The following is a 23,527-nucleotide window of genomic DNA, read 5'->3' as shown; positions in this document are numbered from 1 at the left end:
CTGCAGTCAGGCCTGGCAAGGAGAACAGCTCCAGTGCCAGCCAGGACTGATTAATTTGTGGAGTAAATAAACCCCAGGTCAAGGCTAATCGTGTCCTTTTCATGAAGTCATCCCAGGGAACCACTCTCCCTTTCAAGGCAGTGAGCAACCAGTGTTGTGTTTTTATCGTTTCCCCTGTAGTTGGCTGGCTTGGAATTTACAGCAATGTCCCTCTGAACCCTGATTCATGCTGAGTTGTTTGGTACTTCATTTCAAGAATCCACAATCCAAGGGTGTTTTTTTCCCACTAGAAGCCAAATTCCCCATTTGTTCATTCAAGAAATATCTATTAGGCACCTACTGTGTGCTAGGCACCAACTATCAAATGCCCCTTGTTTTGTTTTTTCAGTTAACAGTAAAGACCAACAGTGGTAACGCCCTTGCTTTGCACCATGCCCTGTTCCAGTTGCTCTATGTGACTTAACTCACTGCACCTTCACAGTAACCCTAGGAAATAGTTGCTCTTATCATCATCATCGTTTTACACTTGGGGAATGGGAGGCACAGAGAGGTTCAGTAACCTGCCCAACCTCACACAGCTGGTAAGTGGGTGAGGCAGGATTCACGGACACCCTTCCCTGCCCTCCACCACTTAGCAGAACATCCAGGCATCTCCCCAGGTATCCTGAGTTTACAGAGTCAGTGTTCTTTTTCAAGAATAAATTCTCTAGCCTTCCTGCACTACCCAGGGAGGGGTCCATAAGGCATTGTTCTAGATTCCCATCATTACTTAAAGGGAAATTTCCACAATGTCCGGAGTCCTTGATGTCCTGCAAGTGAAAAAGGAGGATGTCCTCAAATTCTTTGCAGCAGGAACCCAGTTAGGAGGCACCAACCTTGACTTCCAAATGGATCGGTCCATCTACAGAAGGAAAAGTGACAGCATCTACATCATAAATCTGAAGAGAACAGGGGAGAAGCTTCTGCCGGCAGCTTGTGCCATGGCTGCCACTGAAAACCCAGCCAATGTCAGTGTCATGTCCTCCAGAAGACTGACCGGTGAGCTGTGCTGAAGTTTGCCGCTGCCGCCGGAGCTACTTCTATCTCTGGCTGTTTCACTCCTGGAACCTTCACTTACCAGATCCAGGCAACCTTCCAGGCGCCAGGACTTCTGGTAGTTACTGATTCCAGCGCTGACCACCAGCCTCTCCCAGAGGCTCTCGTGTTAACCTGCCTACCGTTGCTGTGTGTAGCAGACTCTCCTCTGCGCCGTCCCTACAACAACAAGGGAGCTTCCCCAGCGGGTCTGACACGGTGGATGCTGGCCTGGGATGTCCTGCGCATGCGCGGTACCATCTCCCGTGAGCACCCGGGGAGGTCATGCCTGATCTCTGCTTCTACAGGGATCCAGAAGAGCCTGAAAAGGAAGAGCAGGCCGGTGCTGAAAAGACTGTAACCCTGGAGCAACGTCGGGGTGAATGGATGCTCCAGCTCCCAAGTTCACTGCCACTCAACCCGAGGTCGCAGACCAATCTGAAGGCTCACAGATGCCCTCTGTGCCTGCCCAGCGGCTCCCCACTGAAGACTGCGGAGCTCAGGCCACTGGTTGGGGAGGCACAACCACTGAGTGGTCCGAAGCTGTTCTTCCAAAGACTCTTAAACAGAAAATGGAAATGAGGTTGATGGAAAATAAAATTTCTTTAAAAAAGAAAAAGCAGAAGACATTCTCTAGCAAGATGGGAACCTTGACAGTAGAGAGGAAGGAGCACGTGTCAATTTAAAGTGTGGCTTCTGGAAATGAGGGGCCATGATGGGATAAAGTCACATAGCCCCTTTCTCGTCAGGATAAGAATGTGCTAGAAAAGTGCCCAGCACAGTGAGTAGTCCTTGCTGAATGGCTCTCTGCCCCTACGATTAGATGTTTTCTGCTCCCTTTTACTAGTTGGGGATATTTTATTTCTCTTTAGCCCCTGGTCACCGCCACCCAAGGGAGGGACTGAGAAGAAAGCAGCAGCAACATGTCTGTGTAATAAACCTACTGGCATCTTTCGTGGGAAAGAGGAGGTTATCATGCAAACAAGTTATTAGAAACAGTCATATCTTATTCTCCATGCATCTTTTTAAATTTTTTTTTTAATAACCTTCTCAAGATCTCAGAAGTTACGGTGTCAAATACCACGATGTCAAGCTAGTGGTCAAACAAGTTAATTACACACAACCTATATTTTTATTTTATTGTATTGTATTTATTGTTTTTGGCCACGCCACGAGGCATGCAGGATCTTAGGCCCCCGACCAGGGATTGAACCCTTGCCCTCGGCAGTGAAAGCGCAGAGTCCTAACCACTGGACCACCAGGGAAGTCCCCAACTTTTTAAATTTGAGTAATTCAGTAAAGAGCAGAGAGGAAACTATGATCACCCCTGTTCCCACCATCTCCAACTCACCACTTTCTGACATTGAGTTACTTGCTTCCAATTTTATACACACGCACACTCACACAAATGTCTGTGAAAAATGACCCAGGTGAATGTGTGTGTGTGTTTATGGACATCTGGGCAAAAATTTGAAGACATCTAAAGAACTTCTGTCAGCCTGTTGGTATCTCTCTGTCACTGTCTACCCAGCCTGCTCTGGAGGGAATGCCAGAGTCTACGTTTGAGGCCTGTGGGATTAAGTCACCTGGGTCAGTGTCCTCCCTGCCCACCTGGCCCACCTGGTGAGCCCACGTGGTAAAATCTGTTGAGTTTGAGGCATCACTCAAGGCGTTTCTGTGGATCCTGCAGGGGTTTTGTTGTCACCAGTTCGATATTCAGGCTGTCAGGCTGAGCCCCAGGCACAGAATGGTGCGGGACGGCACATGGGCATCAGCACATCACGTGGCCCACAGGGAGAATGACCCAGCGCTTCACACTTTTCAAATTCCCTTTTATCTGCTGCAGCAGTGGCGTTAAACTAGGGATACCTAAGATACAATTTCCTAGTGTTGTTTCATCCCTAGTGCATCACATCTTTTTAAAAAATACAATATCTTTCTCCACCCTTAAACTCATCACAGAAAATCCAGAAACAATAAAATAGTGCAAAGAGAAAAAAAGTCAGCCAAATCCACCCCCCGAGAGGCCGTGGTATACCACACTGACCTGCTCCCCCCAGGCTTTTTCTCTTCGAAGAGACTTTCACTTTTGAAGTTTTTGGTCCACACATCCCTTGTCACGCTCTGGTTTTGCCTTGCAACGTCCTGTGGTTCTGCAAACCTGTACCAAGCTTCCGGTGGAGGGAAAGAAAATGGTGTTCCATGGAGAGCTAGGGCTTTCGTTCTCACGCTCTAGCTGCTGTAGGTGGTCGATCGCCCACGCTTTCCCCTTCTGGTTCCAGCTGCCACTTCTGTCATTAACTTCACATGACACTCTGACTCGTCCCCAGACCACGCTTCATGCTGATGGAGGATTATGTCTGCAAAGCACCAGCAATCGACTCTGCTTAATTTAACAGATAAAAATATTAACATAGGGAATTTCTTTTTTTTTTTTGCTGGCCACGCCCTGCAGCGTGCAGGATCTTGGTTCTCGGACCAGGGATTGAACCCATGCCCCCTGCATTGGGAGTGCAGAGTCTTAACCACTGGACTGCCAGGGAAGTCCCCAACATAGGGAATGTCTGTAGAAAGATACAGAGATGCTCACAGAATAGGAAGAAAAGGTCAGCAGTCAGGGTTTATGGGGCATGTGAAGCAGAGCAGATTTGGGGATCAGAGTGGCAGAAACTAACTGGCATTTTCTTCTGGACCCTTCTCTCAGGATGAACCAAGGCCAACCATTTTTTGGAGTTGCCTTCCAGCTTCAGATTCTAAAGGGGGAGAGAGGGAGGCTTTCCCCAGCTTGGCCACTGCATGCAGGGGACAGTATGGCTGCCCCCCCAAAATACAGATGCTCTTTGATACCAAAGGAAAGGAGAATGGATGCTGACTAGGCAAGAGCAAAGGATGCCACCGTTGTTTGGGAAAGTTAATAAAAACTATGATTCTGCTTCTCCCAGAATACACGTACCCACAGCACCCTCGAACATTCGGGGACATCGTGGGTGCCCCAGGCCCCACCCCATGGGTTTCCTGGTGAAGAGCTCCCACCTCCCCGACATTAACACTGTCTCTTCTCCCACCCCCTGCCCTCTTCCGTCTCCCCAGCACCTACAACTTCTCCGCTGATGGCTTCCATAGTTCAGCCCCGGGGGCCAACTTGTGCCTGGGCTCTGGCGTGCACGGCGGCGTGGACTGGATGAGGAAGCTGGCCTTCCGCTACCGGCGAGTGAAGGAGATGTACAACACCTACAAGAACAACGTCGGCGGTGAGTGGGTCGGGGAGAGGGTCGTCCACAGCGGTCAGAGGGTCTGCCTGTGCTCCAGGCGCACCCCCTGGACCAAGGGAAATTCATCAAGGATGGATGCTGTCACGCGCATCCCACCTGCCCTGTGCCAGGTACTGCTCTGAGAGGCTTATAAGTCGTAACTCACTCAGTGTCACCCTTGTGACGCCCTCTGGAAGAGGGTACTAAGATTTCATTATCCTCACTTTAGGGGGGCGGGGCGGGGGCGGGGCTGGAAAGCTGAGGAAGGGATGAAGCGTCTTGCCCATGATTACACCCCCCACCCCCGCCGTGGTTCTCCACGTGTGGTCCTTGGACCAGCAGCATCACCATCACCTGGGGACTTGCTGGAAATGCAGATTCTCGGGCCCCACCTCAGACCTGTTGCACCTGAAGCTCTGGGGCGGGCCCGGCCCTCCGTGTCTTAACTTGCCCTCCAGGTGCTTCTGATGCTCGTTGGGATTTGAGGACCACTGGCTTCAGCCCTCACGACTCAGACTGTGGTCCGTGGAGCAGCCACATGAGCATCACCTGGGAGCTTGTTAGAAATGTAGACTCTCAGGCCCCTCCCCAGGTGACTGAGTCAGATCTGCATTTTTAACAAGATTCCCAGCTGGTTTGTGGAAACACTGGTTCTCAGACTTGGCTCATATTGGAACCCCTTGAGGAGTTTCCAGTTCTGATTTTCTTGGCCTGGCTGCTGCCTGGCATCAGGACTCATAGAGCTCCCTGGTGACTCTACTATGCAGCCAAGGTGAAAGCCACCAGCTTCAGTGGCAGGAGAGCACTGGCTATCACACTGAACAAGAAGTCTGGAAGGGTCTGAAGGCAGGGTTGGCTCGGCAGTGACCAGGCCCTCGATCACTATTTCTCGAATTCTCTAGGCCACTGGCTCTTAATAGGTGATGCCACTTCCCGCCCCCCACCGCCTCCCCCCCACCCCCGCCCGGGAGGCATTTGGGGATGTTTTTGATTATCACAAGGTCTCTAACCAGCTACTGGCCAGTAAAGGGAAGAGGTTTGAGTAGGCGGCTACTCAACTCCATTGACTGATGCAATCAATCTCAAAATAAAATTAAGGTCACTGGATTGAAGTTGACCTTGGGTGTCATCTGATTTGAAACCTAGACTCACCTTCCCTAACCCTACTCCCCCCAGCCCTTTAAAATGACAGCAACTATTATTTTTATTTGCTTTGTCCATAGGCTTGATAGGAGCTCCCAAAAGAGAGACCTGGCTACAGCTCAGAGCCGAGCTGGAAGCTCTGACGGACCTCTGGCTGACCCACTCCCTGAAGGCACTAAACCTCATCAATTCCCGGTAGGTGGGAGCCCCCGTTTTCCTTTGTGCCACTGAACTTTCTCCCATTCGAGGGTGGTGGCCCCTCCATTTCCACACTTGGGAGAATTGGACCCCCAAATTCTCCCCTGCACACCTTCCAGACATTTGATAAAGCTGAGGTGTACAAGGCACCATGGACACCTTGTCCCTCAGATGTGCAGATAGTTGCAGAGACTGATTGGGGGCCAGCAGAGCTAAAGACCTTTGTACGTAGGTCTATCGTCCCATCCGCTCTTGCCCACAACATCACCCCGTGAAAACCATTTTATAGGATCACACAGATCATCTGGCGGGCTCTTAGTGAGGTCAGGAGGGCCCAGTTTCATTCTAGACCTCCCACTAAATTGCCTCTTGCTCTTAAATAAGGTCACCTGGGCCAGAGAACAAATTACTCCCCTGCAGCATCAGAATTCTTGTGAGCCAACAGATGAATGGTCACAAAATGGCAGCTCATGAGCCGAATCCATCCTGCTGATGTGTTTTGTTTGATAAACACTTTGTCCCAAAGACTGGGAAAGTTAATCCATAGCTGCAGGTTTCGAGGATCTTGGAAAACGTCAGAACTGGCATGTGCTCTGCAGTTTACCCCAGTCCTCACCTCTCCCTGTTGTCCTACACTTGTTCCATGTCACTCATGCACACTGCCAGTAGGTCCCTACAGCTACTTTAGTGTGTGGCTCTTGCAATAAACATTTTTTTAAATTTATTTTATTTTTGGCTGCATTGGGTCTTCGTTGAGGTGCACGGGCTTTCCCTAATTGTGGTGAGCGGGGGCTACTCTTTGGTGTGCGGGCTTCTTGTTGTGGTGGCTTCTCTTGTTGCAGAGCGCAGGCTCAGTAGTTGTGGCTCACGGGCTCTAGAGCACAGGCTCAGTAGTTGTGGCGCATGGGCTTAGTTGCTCCGTGGCATGTGGGATCCCCCTGGACCAGGGCTCGAACCCGTGGCCCCTGCATTGGCAGGCAGATTCTTAACCACTGAGCCACCAGGGAAGCCCAACATTTTTTTTTTAAGTTTTTATTGAATTTGTTACAATATTGCTTCTGTTTTACATTTTTTAGTTTTTTGGCCACGAGGCATGTGGGATCTTAGCTCCCTGACCAGGGATCGATCCCGCACCCCCTGCATTGGAAGGCAAAGTCTTAACCACTGGACCTCCAGGGAAGTCCCTAACATTTGCATTTTAAATAGGAAAAATATTACACTTGTGTTAGATTTCAATGTGTCAGGCAGCTTCAGGCTTAAAGGAGAGGAATAGCTTGGAGGATCCTTGAGCTCTAGCCTCACCTGAAGACGACTTAGCCAGAGCCTCCAAACCCCATCAGAATTCCCACCGACTCCAGGCTCAGCTGCAGGGGGAGGAGGCCTGGCCTTGTGGTACCTTGGAGTTCTGACTCACCATCTCTTTTGTCCTCAGGCCCAATTGTGTCAACGTGCTGGTCACCACCACTCAACTAATTCCTGCCCTGGCCAAAGTCCTGCTGTACGGACTGGGCTCCGTGTTTCCTATTGAGAACATCTACAGTGCAACCAAGACAGGTAGGGGAGCCCAGACCTCAGAGTGGTACGGGGAGGGAGGGTAAGGTCAGCTTTGCCTGCCAGGTTTGGAAAGTTTAAGGAAAACGACACTAGGGAAGTTAAAGAGCTTGTCCGTGGGCATGGACAAATCTCCCAAATCCCCCAAACAACCAACCCTCATAGACCCACTGGGTTTAACCTCTGCTTCTAGAGAAATTGGTTAGGATTGCAGTTTTCCAAAGTGTGTGTATTAGTTAGGATACCTGCAAAGCTGCTGTAGCAAATACACCCCACATACAAGGGCTTCATTACATCAGGGCCAAAGCTTATTTCTCCCTCAGATGTCAACAGACCAGAGGTGAGTGATCCAGGCTGATGGGGTGACTCTGTCCTCATACTCACCCAGGAAGCCAGGTTCTTCCCGTTTTATTTTACCACCATCCCCTATAATTTTATCCTCATGTACGTGGTCAAATCAGATTCTGCCATATTGTCATTCCAGCTTATGAGAAGGGGGAAAAGAGGAAGGAGTAATGCGCGTCCATTATTGTAAAGCCAAGGCTCAGAAGGAGGTGCATGTTACTTCTACTCACTTCCTATTAACCCAGCTTAGTCACATGGCCACAACTAATTGCAAGGGAAGCTGGGAAATGTAGTCCATAGCTAAGTGACTGTGAGCCCAGGTAAAACCCATGAAATTCCATTACTAAGGAAGCAGAGGAAGACAGTTCCCCCCCGCCCCAGGATGGTACATGAGATGGTTTTAATTTAGGTAGTATGGCCATTAACTAATCTAACCTTGAACCACACAGAAAACTATTGTTTTTTTAATGCTCTTTCAAAGAGATGGTCTCAATTTAGTGTTATCTTGCTTTAACACCTCTTTAATACTTGCTAATCTCCTTTATTAACAAAGAAAACAAGCCTTAGGCTTAGAACTTTCATCAGATAAGAGAATTCAATAACTAGAAATTAACAGCATCGTTTGTCATCAGGGCAAGTAATACTGATTTTTCTTGTGGGGGAGGAGGCTGATTTTTTTTTTTTCTTGTATCACCTAAAAATGTATAATAATACAAAGCCTAGTTGTTTTTAATTAGAAATGTTTACCTGTTTTTTTTCTGGAGCAAGAACAAATATATGGTATGTACTTTGGAAGCATTTTCTTAGAGCAGTTTTTTTGCCTTTACTGAAGTTCTAGACCAGAGATACTGTTAAACAAACATCCTTCAGTGCTCAGGGCAGCAAAGAATTTAGCCAGCCCAAAATGTCAGTAACACCGAGGCTAAGAAATCCCGATGGGGCGGTGAAGCACTTAGCCTACTCTATGCTGGCATCTGCTGAGTGACAGCTGTTCTTTTTAGTGCTCTTCTCATTATGATGATGGTTACTACACTTGCTGAAACAGGATGAGCTAAGATCTGAATTTAGTGTGCCTGGATCGATGCTGCTGCCCAGCCACTGGGAAGAAGGAAAATACAAAAAGGTGATCATCTACAGGGAGCAAGAAAACAACGAACAGCCAAGTCGCACGAGGGCCACTCCGTCGCCAGGCTGCCCACCTCGGACATGTGAACCCTGGCACCTCTCCTTCCTAACTCTGGGGATCCTGGGCAGATCATGTCCAGGGCACCTTTCAGAGCCTCGTGTCCTTATCTGTATAATGGGCCCATCACTCCTACACCGGACAGCTGCATAGACGCCAGGGCTTGTCTCAAACCCCTGCACTGCCTCTCCTGCTGTGTCACCGTGGACAAGCCACTTAACCTCTCTGTGCCTCTGCATTGTCATCCATCACATGGGGATGGGGACAGTGACGCCTCGAAGTTTGCTTGAGGATGAAATGATTAATACCTGGTCCCTAAGAAGACCTTTGTAAGAAGGCTGTACAAAGTGAGTTCTTGATTAGCGGTTATTAGTCACCTCAATCCTGGGTCCTCACCAAGTGTCTTTTCTTTCTTTCCTTCTTCCGTGCGTGCAGGGAAGGAGAGCTGCTTTGAGAGGATAATGCAGAGATTCGGCAGAAAAGCCGTCTACATCGTGATTGGCGATGGCGTGGAAGAGGAGCAGGGGGCGAAAAAGGTATTCACTCCGTCCGTCTCTCCGGCTGCTTTTTCCTCCTCTCTTGAGCCTGTCTCCTTCCCAGGCTCTTTGCTCGCCCGTCCCCTCCCATTTGGAAATCACAGAAGCATCCTGAGTAATTTCCTGCAAATCCCCCTCCGGGCCTTTGGCTGCCACCCCGGTAACCCTGCATTGTTTCTGGGACAACTGCTCGGGAGCCCAGAGACCCTGTGTCAGGGCAGGCTGGTCGGGGGGCTGGTGCATGTGTGTGTGTTTTATTTAATGCTTACTGATCATATGTTCCAGGAACCCTTCCCAGTTAATAAAGACAGCATTAAGCTAATGAAAAAGAAAATCCTGCATTTGTGATCTCAGGCCCATGAGGAGAGGGGCAGGGGGGGTTCTGGTGGCCACAGCTCTGTTCTTGGAAAAAAAACAGCTGCCAAAGCCCTGGATCTGGACCTGTCAACAGCATCCCAGAGAGCCTGCCACCCCCCCCACCCAGAGAGGCCTGGGAAGCAGATGGTTAATGTCACAGAGCTTAATTTGGGGGACGTGGTTTCCCCCTTCCCGCCCCAGAAACAGATTCAAAGGAAATGCAAAAATGTTTAGGGGTCTCAGCGGATGGAACTCATGAGAAGACGGAGGGCCCCGAGGGTCCCGAGAGAGGGGTGCTTAGAAGGCTTTGCATATACTGTTCCATCCACCTGGAAGGCTCCTCCGCTTTCCCAGCTCTCCCGGACTCACTCACTCACTCATCCTTTCAGCCTCAGCAACACTTCCAGAGGGAAGAATTCTCTCACCAGCTCCCACTCCCACTCCAGCTCAGTCAGGCCTGCCTGCGACTCCCTCCCCCAGCTGTCCCTATTCCTTCTCCGGGGCATTATCCCCTCCTGTCATGAAAGAATTACCTGTGTGATTGGTGGCTTCATCACCGACTCTCCAGCTGGTGTGTAAGCTCCATTAGCTGAGCACCTACTGTGTGCCAGCTACTGTTGCAGGCACTGGGCGTCCTGCAGTGAGCAGGACAGACAGGGCTCTCACCCCTCGCTCAGCTCACAGCCTGGGGACGAGCAATCAACCCCTAAGTGTAACACGCGTGTCAGATGATGACCAGAGCTTTGGCGAAAAATAAAGCAGAGAATGGGGAACAGAGGAGATTCTAAGAGAGGGGCAGGCTGCAAGTGTAAGTGGTGGTCAAGCCTGCCTCGCTGCGAGGTGACAGCTGAGCAAAGATGTGAGGAGGAGAGCGAGTGAGCCAAGTGAGTATCAGAGGGAGGGAGTTCCCGGAGAGGAACCAAGAAGTTCAGAGGTCGCAAGGCTGGAGCATCCTGCAGGGAGCTGGCATAGCTGCTGGCTGCGCAATGCACCAGGCGAGTGGGGAGGGGCAGGAGGTGCAGTCAGGGAGGTGCCTGGGGCCTTCGGAGGGACTTCAGCTTTTACCCTGAGCACTTCTTTTTAAAGCATATTTCTTAAACTTTAAAAATGAATTGATTCAGAGGAAAAAATATTAAGTAAATAGTAGGGGTGATACACCAGAATATGAGCAAAACAGTAGCGTGAATCATCACATGAATCCAGCACCAATGTGCCAGGTCAAGAGCATGGTCTCTGGTGAGACTACTTTGAAGCCCACTGCCAGGATGGAAGGGGGATTCTAGAGCCCCTCTTCCAAGTTCAGATCTAATAGAAAATAACCTCTGCCCTAAGCATGTGACAGCGATCAAAATAAACTCTGCTTCTATCAAAGTTGGGTTGAGAACCCACTTTGCTTCTATCAAAGTTGGGTTGAGAACCCGCTTAGGCCCGTGGCCGCAGGCACCCCCCTACATGCCCTCCGGTTCTCACCTGGAGAATGACAGGGACATCCATGGAGCAGTGGCTGCCGTTCACCCACCTTCTCACCAGTCAAAGGACGTTTCTTAGGGCAGCGTAGCAGATGTTTTGAAATGACCGTTTACTCTCCTGAAATGAAATACTAATGGATAATAAAACCTCCTTATAACCGTAATGTCCAGATCAACATCCGATGATACATCAAAGAGAAATAAGGGAAAGTCATTTATACTCACAGTAACGTGTGCTTCAGTATGTGAACATTTGAGCACAAAATCTCACACCCAAATGTGCCATCACTGAGGATGTGAGCCGGCAAACACAGGGGACACAGGTGTGCGGTCTGGGCCATTCACAAAGCCAGCGAGGTGCCGCGGCTGTCACGTGACTGCTCCAAACTGCGAAGCAACCCATGGGAAGGTTCTGAATAAAACAAAATAGACTTCCCCAGTTGACACGGTAATTGCAGCCCTGGGAAAGTCGGGTTTTATTAAAAGCATGAGAAAAATGCTCTATTTATATGTGACAAGGAAAGTGGAGTTAAGGGTCTACACTCAGGTTATTAAGAACGGGTTTGTGCTCGCTTAAATATCTGGCAGGACATCTGGAAGTCATTCAGGTGGAAGGTGTGTGGGATGAGGCAGGAGACCTGCCCCCACCTGCAGTGCCCCCAAATCAGGACAACAGGCAAAAATCACACCCCTAGAAATTGCCAAGTCACCCCTAACGGGCGGGCTTCTCCTTTGAGACCTGCTGGTCTGGGGTCGCCCTCGCATAGGGGGCCAGGAGGAGGGGGAGCTGATGGAGGTGCCTCCTCAAGTTCTGTGTCCCGGGCGCCTCCCTCACCTCACCCTACAGCCGCCCTGCTCTCACAGAAACAGGTGACCAGGGGAGCGCATTTTGCTCTAAATCCTAGCTCTGCCACTGTTGGCTGTGTGGCCTTCAGCAGATGGCAACCCTCTCTGAGCTGCCTTTTTAATCTGTCACACTTGCTGAGAACAGGCGCATGGGGCCCAGCAGAGAAACCATGCATAGTTAGCCCTCAATAGCCCGAAGCTGTGCGATTACTACTCCCCAGGGCCAGGGGAGGGGAGAAGGCTAAATCCACCTTCAGAAATTCAGAGGAGGTTCTCCCTCCTGGGGAGCCAGCAGAAAAAGAAAACAAGAATGCCAGTTTTCACATAACATGAAAACTCACCGAAATCTCGTTTGCTCCAAGTCCACAGGAGAAGCACGTTGCTAAGACCCGGCTGAGGGTGTGGATGGGGTGGGCTCCAGCGGGGCCAGGGCTGCCCAGGTTCTGTGGAGTTTGCTTTGCCAGAGATGCCAGACAGCAGCTTAAACAGTGGAGAGCTTTCTTCATCTCTCGTTAGCTGCCCAGACAGCTGGGACAGCACCAGGGACCCGGGCCCCCTTCTGTCTTGCTGCTCTGCCCATCCCAGTACTGCTCTTTCCACAAAATCCAAGACGGCTCCTCACCACGCCCACGTCTGCACTCCAGCCACCAGGAAGAAAAAGGGGAAGGATTCCTCTTCGTTTTAAGAGCACAGCTGATATAGGTCAACATCACTGCTGCTCAGACCCCATTGGCCAGATTTGAGTCACATGATCACACCTTGCCACAAAGGTAGCTGGGAGATGTACCTTTTATTCTCAGCCACCAAGTTCCTAGCAAAAGAAAAGGAAAAAAAAAAAAAAAGCGCTTTCTGAGAGAGAGGGAAGAAAGGGTGTTGGGAGCCAGCTGGCAGTCTCCAGCCCAGCTGGCATGTGGCAGGGCGGTAACTGGCACCCTACTTAACCCCAGGCCTTAACCACTACTCTTTATTACTGACATCATCATTTTATTTAATCCTCCAACCCCCTCCCCCTGCGAAGTGGGTACCATTCTGCTTCATTTTATAGGGAACATGTTTGAGACTCAGAGAGGTTAATTAATTTACCTAAGGTCTCACAGCTGGTACATGAAAACTGCTGTGTGTTTTGCTCCAAACGCCTGGCAGGAAGGAGGTGGACTTAGGAGTTTCAAACACTGTCAGTCTGCACCCCTGACCTGGTCAGAAGAGAGTGGAGTCCACCAAAGAAGACTGGGGCACACACCCCATGCACCAAGCTCCCCTAAAAACCCCCGCAGTGTCTGAAGCAGCAGCCCCAGCCCATTAGTGAGAAACCCTGTGCACCAGCGGCTCTCCCGGCCTGATGGATGGGACTCATTAGCCCAGGCCACTGGACGCCTGAGCAGCATGAAATACGGCGACAGGACGAGGGGCTTCAACTGTTTCTGCTGACAGTGTTGTTAATATCTCCATTTTAGTGGGTCATTTGTCTCCCCCTCTCCACAAGTGATAAATCTACCTACGCTCTGGAGCCACCAGGCCTGGGAGGGAGATGGCTGAGATAGTCTCTTCCCCTTTGCTCATTTCCTCCCAGAAAAAATGAATTACACTCCTTGAAGAGGGACTGGATTGGCCAGGTGGTGACCAGCATCCATCTTTGCAGAGAATGAAAGGCTTGGCCGGGGTGAGGGGAGGGTGGGGGAGCTGAAAGGCATTAAAGAGCTGGCATATGTTGCCCATGGTGGATAGTCTTCTGCTTCCTTTGGGCAAAAGAGAAAAAGATGTGTCCATTGAGGGCTTTGCTTGAGAAACTCACCTTCCCACATTTCCTCCCTCCCTTCCTCTTTTCATTCCTTCCACGAATATTTATTAAGCGCCCACTATGTGCCAGGAGCCATGCAAGGCAGCAGTGAATATGACATTTCAAGCTCAAACCCTCCTCAAGGCCTTTGCACTTGCTGTCTTCTACCTCGACTACCTCCCCACACGTTTGCATGGCTCCCTCCTTCGTGTTCTCTGGGTCCTGCTTAAATGTCACCCCCCTAGAGAGGCCTTCCCTGACCCAACTATCAAAAGTGCAGAGCCCCCAGAGGCAGGAAAGGGTCGTTGTGCTCCTGGAACCAAAAGGACACCTGTATAGTTTCTACCCTGTGGGCATAGAACCTCAAGGGGCAGCAGAACTACCACAAGAACTTGGGGCATCCATATGTTCATCACCCTCTGTTCACTCAGTAAATAACTGAAGGGCAATGACTGTCTTGAGGAGGCTCAGTATCTTGTAGCTGCAGGTAGCAGAAAACCTATGTAATGAAGACTTAAACACTTGCTCACCTAACAAGATTAGAAGTAGGAACTAACACAATATTGTAAAACAACTATACTCCAATTTTAAAAAAAAAAGATTACAAGTAGGTGTATCCTAGGTTGTTTCCGTGGGTCTAAAAATTCACCAAGCATCCCTTTCCATCATTTTGCTCTAACTTTCTAACCATCTTCGGCATTTTCTTTTCTGCTATTTTGCCTCATGATCCCAAAACAGCTGCCACGGCTCCAGACATCACATACTAACATGTCAGCATCCAAATAAAAAGGGCAAGTAAGTAGGAAGGAGTTCTCCTCAGGTGCCCCTCTCTAATCATGGAGGAAAACCTTTCCCAGAAGCCCCCAGCCAACTTCCTCATTGGTTTCAACAGGTCACAAGTCAGAAGGATACAGGACAAACCCCTGGTAAACAAGGCTGGGGTTGTCATCGCTTGCTTAGACAATCATAACTCATCCCCTACCTCTCGGGCACGGCGCTGCCAAATTCTGGGTTCTGGAAGTAGGAAGAAGGGAGGATGGCTGTTGGACAGGCAACAACTTTAGTCAATGGTCACATTTTCCTGTGATAAACAGGCAGTCGAGTTTTTTCTCTGGAGTCAGACAGACCTCTCTGTGCCTCAGTCTCCTCATCTGTAATATAAGATACACATAGTATACAGCAAGTATTATCCCCATTTTACAGACAAGCACCAAAGTAAATTATTTAAGATCACCCAGCTAATGGTGGTAGAACAGAGCTTTGCAAAGGGCACTGAAACATTTAACCCTCACGCTATGGAAGTATCAATATTTTGCAAATTTTTCTCTCCACATGAGTGATTTCTTTCCATAATCAGCATAACACTTCTTTTACACCAATTACAACTTTTGCTGTATCTGCATGCTGCCTGTACTGTTACCTACTTAATGTTTCCCTTTCAATCGATGCACTTATGTTTAAAATTGAAAACTTGATAGCATGACAATAACACAGAGCAAGCATCACCTGCTGTAAAGAAAAGGAAAAGATAAAAAAGACTCTCTGGGACCAGCCCTATCTGTTCAAATGGAGATTAGTGAGAGTTAGGGAGGGGTTGAAGACACAGTAGCATCTAGTCAAGACTTTCTATCTGAAGTAGCAGGATTGAGAACACATTTTTAAAACGGAATAGCTTTCTCGCTGTGTGATTTAATTCCATGTCAGCATGCCGCCTAAGACCACGCTGGTCCCAACAGAGGAGAGAGGGTCAAACAGTCCACATGTCGGACAGTGCAGGATAAGCCAATCAGAATAGGCTCAGGTGGGCGGGGGGGAATTGGCAGATTGGGATTGACATATATACACTACTATGTATAAAATATCAATGGATAACTAATGAGAACCTACTGTACAGCACAGGGAACTCTACTCAGTGCTCTGTGGTGACCTAAATGGGAAGGAAAAAGGGGGTTATATGTATATGTATAGCTGATTCACTTTGCTGTACAGCAGAAACTAACACATTGTAAAGCAGCTATACTCCAATCAAAATTAAAAATAAGTAAATAAATAATTTAAAAAAAAAAAAAAACAGACTCAGAAGGAATAGAAAGTATGCCTGACCACGTAGGGGTCCACCAACGATGTTCTGTGCTCCCGGTTTGGGAAATGCCCACGTGCTACACTGACTCAGTGTGATTTCTCCTAAGGTTCTAACCATGGGCGTGGGATCCAGGGGGGCTGTGGGAAGCACCGCGCAGAGCCGTAACCGTGTGGCTGGTGTTCTGTGTTCCAGCACAACATGCCTTTCTGGCGGATATCCTGCCACGCGGACTTGGAGGCGCTGAGGCACGCCCTGGAGCTGGAGTATTTATAGCAGAACCCGCAGCCTGGCCACCTGCCATCAGAGAGGCAGCCCACCCGCCCAGGCCCCCGGTTTTCCCCACCTCCCCTGCCAGATGCTAGACACCAGGCAGGGTCCCTCCCGCCAAGAGGACGTGTCCGGTGACCATCTCAGAAGCTGTCCTTTCAGTCCCAACGCGGGTCCAGAGAAACAAAGTACCCAGCAGTGGCTTTGGAATATTTAACTTTGGGGAAAAGGGCTGGCTCTGAGTCCAGACTTTTCTGCAAGACTCACAAGCAAGGAATTCCTGATTCGGGGGAGGGCTGGTGATGAGGAGGGGACAGGCTCTTTTTTTTCTCCACTTTAATTTATGGACTAATCTCATTACTCTGGTATTACGCTCTTGTACCTGTGTTGTTGGTTTTTGTTTTCTCAGCTGGCATGTGGGGCAGTGCACAGCTCTAATTTAAGCCTCTCTGCTCTGAGTTGTGCTTTGAGGGGACAATCATTCTTTGAACAGAGGGAGGCGATTCGGGGCTGTGGGGAAGACTATTGCTTATTTTTGTTTTTAACAACGTAACCTGATGTCATGTGGACAGTGCACGTGCCTTATGCTGCCATCTTGTTTTCTAGGAAGAGGGGACCCTGGGGAGGAGGCAGTACTTTGTGACGGAAAAAGGCATTAAATAAAACCACGTTTACATTTTGAAGTGGGGTAGAGTGTCACTACTTTATTACTGCTTTTGAGGCTTCTGAATGTGTTGTTGTTTTCCAAAACCTTTCCAGTTACGGAAGTATAAAATCCAACTCAAACTGCCTTAAGCCAAAGAAAAAAGAAAATCGTCTCCAGGAACTTTGGGTGACGCTGTCTTCAGCCATAGCTGGATCCACGTGATCAAGTGACTTTCTCCTGTGTGGTTTTTTTTTTTTTTTTTTCTTTTATAAAAGCCCCACTCTTTCCTTTTATTTATTTATTTATTTTTGGCTGCATTGGGTCTTCGTTGCTGTGCGCAGGCTTTCTCTAGTTGCAGCGAGCAGGCGCCACTCGTCGCTGCGGTGTGTGGGCTTCTCTTGTTGCAGAGCACGGGCTCTAGGCGCGCGGGCTTCAGTAGTTGTAGCACGCGGGCGCAGTCATTGTGGCGCACGGGCTTAGTTGCTCCGCGGCATGTGGGATCTTCCTGGGCTAGGGCTCGAACCCATGTCCCCTGCATTGACCGGCGGATTCTTAACCACTGCGCCACCAGGGAAGCCCTCCTGTGTGGTTTTACTTCTCGGGCAGGCTCTTCCCTGTGTGGCAAAGATGGCTCCAAGAATCTTTCGGCAAAACCATACCAGCAGAAAGAGAGCACTTCCTGCACAGGGGTTCTAGCAAAAGCCCCAAGATTGTGTCAAACCTGAGTCATGAGCTGCCCATGGAGCTGGATAGGGATCAATCTCTCATGAGCAGAAAGCTGGGGAGAGCTTGTCCCCCAAAGGAGGAATCAGTGAGCTACTACTAAAAGAACTGGGGAAAATGCGGGTTGGGATGGACACTAGAACTGACCTCCATGCCATTGGTAGGACTTTATTTTCCAGCGGATGAGCCAAGGATCCAGTGTAGGGAACAGGGAGGGACATCTGGAGAAGTTCCAAGGACATCTTGAGCTCTGTTGCTGCCCACAGAGTTCCAAGTAGGGCCTCAATCCGTTTGATTGGATGCTAAGCAAAAGTATAGGCTTCTCCCTCTATTTATGTTGGTGAAATCCAGGGTCACCAATTGGCTGGCATCCGTGTCAGTGGAGATGGGAGATGACTTGATGGATGATTGGAGTCTCAGAGCTAGAATCTGATAGATGGAAAGTCATCACCAAGAGTGAGACAGACTCCCTGGCTAGGCTCTGAGCTCCCTGGGGGCAGGTGCTGTTGGTTTCATCTCTGTATTCCCCCAAATCAAGCACGAGGTTCTGAGCCCCACGTCAGGCTTCCCAACCAGGGGGTCCGGCAATGTGAGGAGGAATTCCTAGAGAATCAGACTTTGAAGGCTAGCGGGATTTGATTGCAGGACTTCGACAGGACTGGGGGAAACAGAGACTCCACTCTTGGAGGGCACACACAAAGTAGTGTGTGCATCAGGACCCAGGGGAAGGAGCAGTTACCCCATAGAGGCTGAACCAGACCTACTTGCTAGTGTTGGAGGGTCTCCTGCAGAGGCAGGACGTGGCGACGGCTCACCATGAGGACAAGGACACTGGCAGCAGAAGTTCTGGTAAGTAATCCTTGGCATGAGCCCTCCCAGAGTCTGCCATCAGCCCCACCAAAGAGCCCGGGTAGGCTCCAGTGTTGGGTCGCCTCAGGCCAAACAACCAACACGGAGGGGACCCAGCCCCACCCATCAGCAGACAAGTGGATTGAAGTTTTACTGAGCTCTGGCCACCACAGCAACAGCCAGCTCTACCCACGACCAGTCCCTCCCATCAGTAAACATGCACAAGCCTCTTAGATAGCCTTATCCACCAGAGGGCAGACAGCAGAAGCAAGAAGAACTACAATCCTGCAGCCTGTGGAACAAAAACCACATTCACAGAAAGACAAGATGAAAAGGCAGAGGGCTATGTACCAGATGAAGGAACAAGATAAAACCACAGAAAAACAACCAAACGAAGTGGAGATAGGCAACCTTCCAGAAAAAGAATTCAGAATAATGATAGTGAAGATGATCCAGGACCTTGGAAAAAGAATGGAGGCAAAGATTGAGAAGATGCAAGAAATGTTTAACAAAGACCTAGAAGAATTAAAGAACAAACAGAGATGAACAATACAATAACTGAAATGAAAAATATACTAGAAGGAATCAATAGCAGAATAACTGAGGCAGAAGAACGGATAAGTGACCCGGAAGACAGAATGGTGGAATTCACTGCTGTGGAACAGAATAAAGAAAAAAGAATGAAAAGAAATGAAGACAGCCTAAGAGACCTCTGGGACAACATTAAACGTAACAGGGCTTCCCTGGTGGCGCAGTGGTTGAGAATCTGCCTGCCAATGCAGGGGACACGGGTTCGAGCCCTGGTCTGGGAAGATCCCACATGCCGCAGAGCAACTAGGCCCGTGAGCCACAATTACTGAGCCTGCGCGTCTGGTGCTGTGCTCCGCAACAAGAGAGGCCGCGATAGTGAGAGGCCCGTGCACCGTGATGAAGAGTGGCCCCCACTTGCCGCAACTAGAGAAAGCCCTTGCACAGAAACGAAGACCCAACACAGCCATAAATAAATAAATAAAAATTTTTAAAATAAATAAATAAATATTCTCTTAAAAAAAAAAAAAAAAGTAACAACATTCGCATTATAGGGGCCCCAGAAGGAGAAGAGAGAGAGAAAGAACCCGAGAAAATATTTGAAGAGATGATAGTCAAAAACTTCCCTAACATGGGAAAGGAAATAGCCACCCAAGTCCAGGAAGCACAGAGAGTCCCATACAGGACAAACCCAAGGAGAAACACGCCGAGACACACAGTTATCAAATTGGCAAAAATTAAAGACAAAGAAAAATTATTGAAAGCAGCAAGGGAAAAACGACAAATAACATACAAGGGAACTCCCATAAGGTTAACAGCTGATTTCTCAGCAGAAACTCTACAAACCAGAAGGGAGTGGCATGACATATTTAAAGTGATGAAAGGCAAGAACCTACAACCAAGATTACTCTACCCGGCAAGGATCTCATTCAGATTTGCTGGAGAAATCAAAAGCTTTACAGACAAGCAAAAGCTAAGAGAATTCAGCACCACCAAACCAGCTCTACAACAAATGCTAAAGGAACTTCTCTAAGTGGGAAACACAAGAGAAGAAAAGGACCTACAAAAACAAACCCAAAACAATTAAGAAAATGGTAATAGGAACATACACATCGATAATTACCTTAAACATGAATGGATTAAATGCTCCAGCCAAAAGACACAGGCTCGCTGAATGGATACAAAAACAAGACCCATATATATGCTGTCTACAAGAGACCCACTTCAGACCTAGGGACACATACAGACTGAAAGTGAGGGGATGGAAAAAGATATTCCATGCAAATGGAAATCAAAAGAAAGCTGGAGTAGCAATACCCATATCAGATAAAATAGACTTTAAAATAAAGAATGTTACAAGAGACAAGGAAGGACACTACATAATGATCAAGGGATCAATCCAAAAAGAAGATATAACAATTATAAATATATATGCTCCCAACATAGGAGCACCTCAATACATAAGGCAACTGCTAACAGCTATAAAAGAAGAAATCGACAGTAACACAATAATAGTGGGGGACTTTAACACCTCACTTACACCAGTGAACAGATCATCCAGACATAAAATTAATAAGGAAACACAAGGTTTAAATGACACAATAGACCAGATAGATTTAATTGATATTTAGAGGACACTCCATTCAAAAACAGCAGATTACACTTTCTTATCAAGTGCACATGGAACATTCTCCAGGATAGATCACATCTTGGGTCACAAATCAAGCCACAGTAAATTTAAGAAAATTGAAATCATATCAAGCATCTTTTCTGACCACAATGCTGTGAGATTAGAAATCAGTTACAGGGAAAAAAATTTAAGAAACACAAACACATGGGGGCTAAACAATACGTTACTAAATAACCAAGAGATCACTGAAGAAACCAAAGAGGAAATCAAAAAATACTTAGAGACAAATGACAATGAAAACACAACGATCCAAAACCTATGGGATGCAGCATAAGCAGTTCTAAGAGGGAAGTTTATAGCAATACAAGCCTACCTCAAGAAACAAGAAAAATCTCAAATAAACAATCTAACCTTACACCTAAAGGAACTAGAGAAAGAAGAACAAACAAAACCCAAAGTTAGTAGAAGGAAAGAAATCATAAAGAGCAGAGCAGAAATAAATGAAATAGAAACAAAGAAAACAATAGCAAAGATCAATAAAACTAAAAGCTGGTTCTTTGAGAAGATAGATAAACAAAATTGATAAACCATTAGCCAGACTCATCAAGAAAAAGAGGAAGAGGAATCAAATCAATAAAATCAGAAATGAAAAAGGAGAAGTTGCAACAGACACCACAGAAATACAAAGCATCCTAAGAGACTACTACAAGCAACTCTATGCCAATAAAATGGACAACCTGGAAGAAATGGACAAATTCTTACAAAGGTATAACCTTACAAGACTGAACCAAAAAGAAATAGAAAATATGAACAGACCAATCACAAATGATGAAATTGAAGCTGTGATTAAAAATCTTCCAACAAACAAAAGTCCAGGACCAGATGGCGTCACAGGTAAATTCTATCAAACATTTAGAGAAGAGGTAACACCCATCCTTCTCAAACTCTTCCAAAATATTGCAGAGGAAGGAACACTCCCAAACTCATTCTATGAGGCCACCATCACCCTGATACCAAAACCAGACAAAGATACTACCAAAAAAGAAAATTACAGACCAATATCACTGATGAAGATAGATGCAAAAATCCTCAACAAAATACTAGCAAACAGAATCCAACACCACGTTAAAAGGATCATACACCATGATCAAGTGGGATTTAACCCAGGGATGCAAGGATTCTTCAATATACGCAAATCAATCAATGTGATACACCATATTAACAGATTGAAGAATAAAAACCATATGATCATCTTAATAGATGCAGAAAAAGCTTTGGACAAAATTCAACACCCATTTATGATAAAAACGCTCCAGAAAGTGGGCATAGAGGGAAACTACCTCAACATAATAAAGGCCATATACGACAAACCCAAAGCAAATATCATTGTCAATGGTGAAAAACTGAAAGCATCTCCTCTAAGATCAGGAACAAGACAAGGATGTCCACTCTCACCACTATTATTCAACATAGTTTTGGAAGTCCTAGCCATGGCAATCAGAGAAGAAAAAGAAATAAAAGGAATACAAACCAGAAAAGAAGAAGTAAAACTGTCACTGTTTGTAGATGACATGATACTATACATAGAGAATTCTAAAGATGCCACCAGAAAACTACTAGAGCTAATCAATGAATTTGGTAAATTTGCAGGATACAAAATTAATGCACAGAAATCTCTTGCATTCCTATACACTAATGATGAAAAATCTGAAAGAGAAATTAAGGAAACACTCCCATTTACCATTGCAACAAAAAGAATAAAATCCCTAGGAATAGGGCTTCCCTGGTGGCGCAGTGGTTGAGAATCTGCCTGCTAATGCAGGGGACACGGGTTCGAGCCCTGGTCTGGGAAGATCCCACATGCCGCGGAGCAACTAGGCCCGTGAGCCACAACTACTGAGCCTGCGTGTCTGGAGCCTGTGCTCCGCAACAAGAGAGGCCACGATAGTGAGAGGCCCGCGCACCGCGATGAAGAGTGGCCCCCGCTTGCCGCAACTAGAGAAAGCCCTTGCACAGAAACGAAGACCCAACACAGCCAAAAAAATAAATAAATAAAATTAAAATTAAAAAAAAAAAAATACCTAGGAATAAACCTACCTAGGGAGACAAAAGACCTGTATGCAGAAAACTATAAGACACTGATGAAAGAAATTAAAGATGATACAAACAGATGGAGAGATATACCATGTTCTTGGATTGGAAGAATCAACATTGTGAAAATGACTAAACTACCCAAAGCAATCTACAGATTCAATGCAAGCCCTATCAAATTACCAATGGCATTTTTTACAGAACTAGAACAAAAAATCTTAAAATTTGTATGGAGACACAGAAGACCCCGAATAGCCAAAGCGGTCTTGAGGGAAAAAAAACGGAGCTGGAGGAATCAGACTCCCTGACTTCAGACTACACTACAAAGCTACAGTAATCAAGACAATATGGTACTGGCACAAAAACAGAGATATAGATCAATGGAACAGGATAGAAAGCCCAGAGATAAACCCACGCACCTATGGTCAACTAATGTATGACAAAGTAGGCAAGGATATACAATGGATAAAAGACAGTCTCTTCAATAAGTGGTGCTGGGAAAACTGGACAGCTACATGTAAAAGAACGAAATTAGAACACTCCCTAACACCATACACAAAAATAAACTCAAAATGGATTAGAGACCTAAATGTAAGACCAGACACTATAAAAGTCTTAGAGGAAAACATAGGAAGAACACTCTTTGACATAAATCACAGCAAGATCTTTTTTGATCCACCTCCTAGAGTAATGGAAATAAAAACAAAAATAAATGAATGGGACCTAATGAAACTTAAAAGCTTTTGCAAAGCAAAGGACAAACAAGACGAAAAGACAACCCTCAGAATGGGAGAAGATATTTGCAAACGAATCAACGGACAAAGGATTAATCTCCAAAATATATAAACAGCTCATGCAGCTCAATATCAAAAAAACAAACAACCCAATCCAAAAATGGGCAGAAGACCTAAACAGACATTATTCCAAAGAAGACATACAGATGGCCAAGAAGCACATGAAAAGCTGCTCAACATCACTAA

At 47.2% G+C, this 23,527-nt stretch overlaps 1 protein-coding gene and 1 pseudogene across 1 annotated transcript in view; both read left to right on the top strand.

The window, feature by feature from the left end:
* Nucleotides 1-16,727, top strand: part of EYA2 (EYA transcriptional coactivator and phosphatase 2) — a 287,678-nt gene extending 270,951 nt beyond the window's left edge. Inside the window, exons 12-16 of the mRNA XM_061210001.1 lie at nt 4,165-4,325; nt 5,549-5,663; nt 7,099-7,220; nt 9,181-9,281; nt 16,006-16,727. Coding sequence (XP_061065984.1) covers nt 4,165-4,325; nt 5,549-5,663; nt 7,099-7,220; nt 9,181-9,281; nt 16,006-16,086 — 580 coding nt within the window. The 3' untranslated portion in view covers nt 16,087-16,727. The remainder of the gene's footprint in view (nt 1-4,164; nt 4,326-5,548; nt 5,664-7,098; nt 7,221-9,180; nt 9,282-16,005) is intronic.
* LOC133103381 (small ribosomal subunit protein uS2-like) lies at nt 789-3,385 on the top strand (annotated as a pseudogene).
* Nucleotides 16,728-23,527: the final 6,800 nt, after the last annotated feature.

This window comes from Eubalaena glacialis, chromosome 13 (assembly GCF_028564815.1).
Source record: "Eubalaena glacialis isolate mEubGla1 chromosome 13, mEubGla1.1.hap2.+ XY, whole genome shotgun sequence".
NCBI classification, from domain to species: Eukaryota; Metazoa; Chordata; class Mammalia; order Artiodactyla; family Balaenidae; genus Eubalaena; species Eubalaena glacialis.
This window is presented reverse-complemented; position numbering and strand designations above follow the sequence as displayed.